The sequence below is a fragment of the Rhinopithecus bieti genome, unplaced genomic scaffold (genome assembly GCF_001698545.2).
Source record: "Rhinopithecus bieti isolate Rb0 unplaced genomic scaffold, ASM169854v2 scaffold_9899, whole genome shotgun sequence".
NCBI classification, from domain to species: Eukaryota; Metazoa; Chordata; class Mammalia; order Primates; family Cercopithecidae; genus Rhinopithecus; species Rhinopithecus bieti.
The window spans coordinates 696,079-703,841 of NW_016806979.1; the positions used below are offsets into that span (position 1 = coordinate 696,079).

Below are 7,763 nucleotides of genomic sequence, written 5' to 3' on the forward strand. Positions count from 1 at the left end.
CCCGTCCCCCTGAAAGCTGCTGGAAGCTGCAAACCGCAGCCCCCCTTGTGCAGCTGTCAGTGGCCTTCATCTGTGCAGGGCTGGCTTGTCCATCTTCATCACCCCCAGGCTCAGGGGCGGGGCAACATTGATGCCTTCAGGAAACTGCAAGTGGGATGGGAGGGGAGGACCTGTAACCCAGCAAGGGAGTTGGCTCTGGACTCAGGGCTGCTTCGTGGGTTTTGGTGGTTTTTGTTTCTGGGTTTTTTTTTTTTTTTTTTGAGACAGAGTCTCACTCTGCACTCTGTCGCCCAGGCTGGAGTGCAGTGGCCTGAACTCAGTTCAATGCAACCTCTGCCTCTTAGGTTCAAGGAATTCTCCTGCCTCTGCCTCCCAAGGAGCTGGGATTGCAGGCATGAGCCACTGTGCCCAGCCTCTTGTTTTGATGTTGTTGAGACAGCGTCTTGCTGTGGCCTAGGCTGGGGTGCAGTGATGCAGTCTCAGCTCACTGAAGCCTCTAACTCCGGGGCTCAAGCAATCCTCTCACTTCAGCCTCCAAAGCAGCTGGGATCACAGGTGCGCACCACCATGCTGGGCTAAGTGTTACATTCTTTGTAGAGACGGGGTTTCGCCATGTTGCCCAGGCTGGTCTCCAACTCCTGCAGTCAAGCCATCCTCCTGCCTCAGCCTCCTGCGTAGCTTGAACTACAGGTGTGAGCCACCACACCTGGCTAATTTTTTATTTTTTTGTAGAGACAAGGTCTCACTAGTTGTCTAGGTTGGGTTTTTTAAAATATAATTTAATTAATTATTTTTTTTTGAGATGGAGTCTCACTCTGTCGCCTGGGCTGGAGTGCAGCGGCACGATCTCGGCTCACTGCAACCTCTGCCTCCCAGGTTCCAGCGATTCTCCTGCCTCAGCCTCCCGAGAGCTGGGACTACAGGTGCGCACCACCACACCGGGCTAATTTTTATATTTTTTAGTAAAGACGGGGTTTCACCTTTTTGCCCAGGCTGGTCTCGAACTCCTGACCTTGTGATCCACCCACCTCGGCCTCCCAAAGTGCTGGGATTACAGGCGTGAGCCACTGCGCCTGGACTTTTTTTTTTTTTTAAATGTAGGTAAAATTTACATAACAAAATTCATCATTTTAACTATCTAAAAGTGTACATTTCCGTTAATTTTAGTACATTTGCAATATTATGTAACACTCACCTCTGTCTAGTTCTGAAACATTTTCACCATCCCGAAAGGGAAGGCAAGCCCCTCCCGATGAGCAGTCACTGCCCATATCCCACCAGCCCCTGACGACCACCGATGCACAGTCTATGTGGATGAATCTGCCTATTTTGGACATTCCATGTAAATGGACTCATACAGTATAGAGTCTTTTGAGACTTCTGCTGCTGAGCATCGTGGGTTTTCAAGGTTTGTCTGTGTTGTAGCACGTTACTGCCTCCTTCTTTTTTTGGTTAGTGCCTCCTTTTTTTTTGAGACAGAGTCTCACTCTGTCACCCAGGCTGGAGTGCAGTGGTGCAATCTCAGCTCACTGCAACCTCCACTCCCAGGTTCAAGTGATTCTCCCACCTCAGTCTTCCAAGTGGCTGGAATTACAGGCACCTGCCACCACACCCAGCTATTTTCATATTTTTAGTAGAGACAGGTTTTCACCTTGTTGGCCAGGCTGTTCTCGAACTCCTGACCTCAAGAGATCCACCTGCCTTGGCCCCCTAAAGTACTGGGACTACAGTGTGAGCCACCGTGCCTGGCCATCATTCGTTTTTGTTTTTTTTTGAAACAGGGTCTCACTCTGTCTTCCAGGCTGGAGTACAGTGGTGCGGTCACGGCCACTGAAGCCTAGACCTCCGGGGCTCAAGCAATCCTCCTGCCTCAGCCTCCCAAGTAGCTGGGACTGCAGGTGCGCACCACAATGCTTGGCTAATTGTATTTTTGTAGAAATGGGGATTTGTCATGTTGCCCGGGCTGGTCTCAAACTCCTGGGCTCAAGTGATCCTCCTGCCTTTGCCTCTCAAAGCGTGGGATTACTGGCGTGAGACACCGTATCCAGCCTTCCTCACTTCTGATAAGAGCTCTGGGAAGATTTCCACTCCCCACTGCTCCCTGCCCCCAGCTTCCAATTTTTAGGGCTAGCCTACAGAGGAATTCCTTGCAGCAGCATTTCCTGTCGAAAATCTGTTTAGCACTTCCTTTACCCAGTTCCAGAGAGGTGATCATTATTTATTCTCTACCATATGTTAGCATGCATGCAAGTATAAACACACATGCATGCTGTGTGCATGCACACACAAACACATGCACGTACACACACGCACATATGCAAACATGTATGTACATGATGTGCATGCACCTGTGTACTGTGTGTGCATAAATGCACACACACACATGCAGACACATGCACACATCCATTTCCAACATGTCCATACACACACAATACACGTGTGCATGCAGGTGTGTGCAGGTGCCGACTTACACAGAGAGTGCTGCTTGACATGGTGCCCCCTCCCCTTCCCTGCCCTGTCTGAGATCTGGGTTCTGTTTCATTCGTCGTTCACAGGGAGGCCTTCCTGGCCCCTTCCTGGCTAGGCTCAGGGTGTTAGACTCGGAATCCTCCCACACCCACAGATGTCTTTCTTCGCCCTGCCAGGCAGATGGTGTCTGTGCCAGGCATGAGTCCTGGGAGCCATCTCAGCTGTCTGAAGATGTTTTCTGCAGCTTCTAGTTATGTGTAAGCCGCTATCTCAGTCTGTTCATGCTGCTGTAACAAAACGCCATGACCTCAAGTGAACAGAAATTTATTTCTCACAGTTCTGGGGCTGGGAAGTCCAAGATGAGGGTGCTGGCAGGTTCAGCGTCTGGTCAGGGCCCGGTGTCTCCTCCCGAGATGACAGCTTGTTACTGTGTCCTCCAGAGGGGAGGAACGTGGTGTCCTCACACGGCAGAGAGACAAAAGGGGAAAAGGGACCAAACTCCCTCCATCAAGCCCTTTCACCAGGCACTAAGCCATTCATGAGGGCGGGGCCTCACGATCCGAGACCCCCTCCAAAGCACCCACTCCACTGATGCACTAGGCAGGTCAGTTTCTGATACACGCTTTTGGGAGGTCACGGGCAGGTGACAGCAGAGCCCCAAGCCAGTCTGATTCTTTCACTTTGTTGTTGTTTGTTTGTTTGTTTTTGAGATACAGTCTCGCTCTTGTTGCCTGGGCGGAGTGCAGTGGCAGGATCTCGGCTAACCGCAACCTCCGCCTCACGGATTCGAGGGATTCTCTTGCCTCGGCCTCCTGGGTAGCTGGGACTACAGGTACATGCCACCACACGTGGCTAATGTTTGCATGTTTAGTAGAGACAGAGTTTCACATGTTGGCCAGGCTGGTCTCAAACTCCTGACCTCAGATGATCTACCTGCCTCGGTCTCCCAAAGTGCTGGGATTCCAGGTGTGAGCCACCGCGCCCGGCCGATTCTTTCCCTTTCTTAGCAGATTTTTTCTAAATGGGTATCCATAAACTTTCCTTTCCCTGTTGCTATAGTTTGGGTGTTGGTCCCTTCAAACCTCAGGTTGAAATCTGATCCCCAATGTTGGAGGTGTCTGGGTCATGGGGGCGGATTCCTCACAAATGGCTTGGTGCTGTCCTCTTGGTAATGAGTTTTCACTCTTACTAGTTCCAGCAAGAGGTGCTTTTAAAAAGGCCTGCACAGCCAGGTGTGGTGCCTCACGCCTGTAATCCCAGCACTTTGGGAGGCCAAGGCGGGCGAATCACGAAGTCAGGAGTTCGAGACCAGCCTGACCAACATGGTGAAACCCTGTCTCTACTAAAAATACAAAAATTAGCTGGGCGTGGTGGCAGGTGCCTGTAATCCCAGCTACTCAGGAGGCTGAGGCAGAAGAATCGCTTGAACCTGGGAGGTGGAGTTTGCAGCCTCCTTCTTAAAAAAAAAAAAAAAAAAGGCCTGTACTTCCCTACTCCTCCAGCTCCCTCTCGCACACGGTCTCCACGCACCCCGGCTCCCTCTCGCACACGGTCTCCACGCACCCCGGCTCCCTCTCGCACACGGTCTCCATACACTCCAGCTCCCCTTCACCTTCTGCCATGAGTGGAGGCAGTGAGACCCTCACCAGAGGCAGACGCCAGATCTTGAACTTTCGAGACCTCAGCATCATGAGCTATGTTAGGCTGTGGTTGCCTTGCTATAAATAAATACTTAGGACGGGGCAATTTTAAAAGAAAAGAGGGCCAGGCGTGGTGGCTCACGCCTGTGATCCCAGCACTTTGGGAGGCCAAGGTGGATGGATCACTTGAGCTTAGGAGTTTGAGACCAGTCTGGGCAACATAGTTTAAGACCCCATGTCTACAAAAAATATGAAAAATTAGCCAGGCATGGTGGCGTGTGCCTGTAGTCCCAGCTACTCAGGAAGCTGAGGCAGGAGAATCGCTTGAACCCGGGAGCCGCAAGTTGCAGTGAGCCGAGACTGCGCCAGTGCACTCTGGCCTGGGTGACAGAGTGAGACCCTGTGTCAAAATAAATACATAAATAAATAATGAGAAGAGGTTTACTTGGCTCATGGTTCTGCAGGCTTGACAGGAAGCATGGTGCTGGCACCTGCTTGGCTTCTGGGGAGGCCTCTGGAAGCTTCGGATCATGGTGAAAGGCAATGGGGGAGCAGGCAGGTCACGTGGCCAGAGCAGGAGCGAGCGAGCGAGTGAGAGAGGTGCCCCACACTTTTAAATAACCAGATCTCGGGAGAACTCACTATCTCAAGGACAGCACCAAGGGGATGGTGCTAAACATTTCTGAGAAATCCACCCCCACGGTCCAGCCACCTCTCAGCCACCACTCAGTGTAAACCCCACCTCCAACCTCGGGGTTTACAATTCAACATGAGGTTTAGTAGGGACAAATATACAAATTACATCATGATTCTTCATAAATTGCCCAGCCTCAGGTATTTCTTGATAGCAACAGTAAAGGAGACACTGTGGTGTTCAGGAGTTGTATCAGGACAGGCCCGGGTGTGGGCTTGCCCTCATACGTCCTGCTGGGAGCTCAGGGGGCTTTCCAGCCTGCAGGTCGGGACGTCCTTCTCATCTGAAAGATGTCCTAGTATCATCAAACCACCCCACAGACCATGCCTGGAGACTCTGCCTCACACGCCTGTTCCCAGCGGTCACCAACCCCTCATCCCCGCATCTGTGCAAGCGTCTCCCCTGTGATGGAGGCTGTTCCTCGGCAATGACTATCCTCAGCTTCAGCCCCCTGCCGACAGTTTTCTAGATCAGAACCTGGGGCTCTGGCTGTAGGATGTCCTGTTCATGCCATGTCTGCGTCCTGTCTTTTCGGAAGGCGTGGTGTCATTCACTGGGCTCCACACCTGTTTTGTCCTCCTCTCTCTGACCCCGGGGCTCCAGGGCACCACTGTCCTCTTCCTTTGTCAGTTTGTCGTGGCTGGGGCTGGTGGTGGGGGAGCCACAGCCATCAGCCTCCCTCACCTTGACCAGCCCGCACATTCCCAGGGCTCTGGCCATCCCCACTACACCACAGCCCTCTCTGTGTGCACGGGTTATAGAGTCAAGACACAAACACACAAAAGTCAGGCAGATGGGCACAGTACCTGCTGCAGCTGCATGAAGCTGGGGCACTATGGGTGAGAAGAGCTAGAAATGTTGGGGCCATCAGAGCCCAGGAGGACCAGCTGAGGGAGGAGCAGCTGACAGGTGGGCAGATGCCCCTGGTCAGGGAGAGCAGGACTCCCCAGGAAGAAGGATCACAGTCACCCACGGGAGAGCTGGGCTCTGTTCATCAACAGAAAAGCCATGAGCAATTCTGCCAACAAGGTCAGTTGTACTAGTCTGGCAGCCCCCCACCCCAGGCTCCTGTAACTCAGAAACTGGGCAGTTCCGACTGCCTGTGCCTCATTAGTGACTGACGGTGGTCTGGCCGGCGGCATCTCCTGTCCCCAGGCCCTGCTGTGTAACTTCAGGAATGGACGCCTGCCTCCCCGACCCGACCTCCAGCTGTTTGGAGCTGAGGGGTGGAGAGGAAGAACTTGGGGGTGGAGAAAGGCGAGCACCACTGCGGGGCCTGCTTTCCTCTTCTGCAGTGACCTGGACGGGCTGAGGCTGTTGTCTCACTCACGCTGTGGTGCCCACACCAGAGCCCTGGTATGCTACTGCCTCAAAACACACATTTACCTGTTTCACGTTCTTGAGTTTCAGCGAGGATGCGACAGGTCTCGACATACACGGACGTGGGACCATGGGTACGGGTTCTTCAAGGTCCCTACGCACTGCAGCCCAGGGGGCTTGTCTGAAGGGCTTTCTTCCCAGCGATGGGAATCAAAGGCCCCAATCTTTGAAGCTGGCCATCAGCCTGAACGTCCACTCGTTGTTTTCTTTTGCAAGGAGGAACATTCAGAACCAACACAGATAAGAATGTTGACTCGGTCTCCAGGCTGCAGGGACTGGCGGGAGGCAGGTGGTCTGGCCTCGTATTGTGAAAGGTGGTGGCTTTACCCTTGACCTCCGAGCTGGACATGAGGACCTCCGAGGGCGCAGCCCCACTCTTTCTCTGGCCTTAGCTGTCAGGAGGTAAGGCCGCAGACACTGACGTCCTGGGATGCCCCAAGCCCGGGAACTGGTAGCCCAGTGAGGGGGTCTCACCTGTGTCCCCTGAGTCTGGCCTGTCACTCTGTCCAGGTCCCAGCTACCTGTCCCCTCCTGCAAAAGGCACCGCCTGTCGCGAGGAACTCATCTGGCTTCCTCGACATCTTGGGGGACACACGAAGAGCCCCCGCGAGAGCAGCGGGAGACTGCAGGTGGAAGGGGCTGGCGGCCCGAGGTCCGGGGGTAACGGGACAGGGCAGGGCAGAAGGGCTGGGCCCTGCGCAGAGTTGGGAGGAGGCCGGGAGCGCTCGCCCCGCCCGGCCCCGCCCCCGAGGGCCAGGCCTCGCCCGCGGAGCGCCGCGGCCCCGCCCCGCCGGGTTGCTAGGGGAAGTGACGTCACAGCGCGATGGCGGCGGCTCCTTTAGGCAGCTGAAGGGGGATTTAGGCCCGGAAGATCCGAGTCCATCCGCCGCGGGGAGAGGGCAAGCGGGGTCGGCAGGGGCCGGAGCAGCGGCGGCGGTGCTCGGACTGTCCCATCCGCCCCGTATTGAGGCGCTGGGAGCGGCGGGGTGATAGGAAAGCGATGGTGAAAGCGGGGCCGTGAGGGGGGCGGAGCCGGCAGCCGGACCCGCAGTAGCGGCAGCAGCGGCGCCGCCTCCCGGAGTTCAGACCCAGGAAGCGGCCGGGAGGGCAGGAGCGAATCGGGCCGCCGCCGCCGCCGCCATGGAGCTGAGAGTCGGGAACAGGTACCGGCTGGGCCGGAAGATCGGCAGCGGCTCCTTCGGAGACATCTATCTCGGTGAGGCCCCGCCGCCCCCGCCCGCCCGCCGTTCGAGGACCCGGGCCCTGCGGCTGCCAAGACCAATCGCGACCGCGGAAGGAAGTGGCGGCCCCGCAGGGTCTGCGTGCAAGTCTGGGCGCCGCCGGGTTGTGGCCAGAACCCAACGGCCACTAGGCGAGCGCGGCCAGGGGTGGGGGGGGCAGTGGGGAGTGGACGTGGGGGAGGGGCAGGGCCAGGTCGGGGGAGCAGGGTCTGGAGGGAGGAGGGGACAGGCGAGCTGACCCGGGCTGGGGCATGGTCTCGGGGGCGCTGACCCGGGTAGGGGCAGGGTCGCGGGGAGCGGACCCGGGAAGGGCTGGGTGGGGCGTGGGGAGGCGGGCCT

At 56.0% G+C, this 7,763-nt stretch overlaps 1 protein-coding gene across 4 annotated transcripts in view; it reads left to right on the forward strand.

Annotated features, from left to right (window-relative positions):
- Positions 1-6,980: 6,980 nt before the first annotated feature.
- CSNK1D (casein kinase 1 delta) overlaps positions 6,981-7,763 on the forward strand; it is a 33,901-nt gene continuing 33,118 nt past the window's right edge. For 2 of the 4 annotated variants that reach the window (XM_017879184.1, XM_017879183.1), the window contains exon 1: positions 6,981-7,399. In XM_017879184.1, coding sequence (XP_017734673.1) covers positions 7,324-7,399 — 76 coding nt within the window. In that variant the 5' untranslated portion in view covers positions 6,981-7,323. The remainder of the gene's footprint in view (positions 7,400-7,763) is intronic. The other 2 variants (XM_017879181.1, XM_017879182.1) reach the window with 1 other exon arrangement.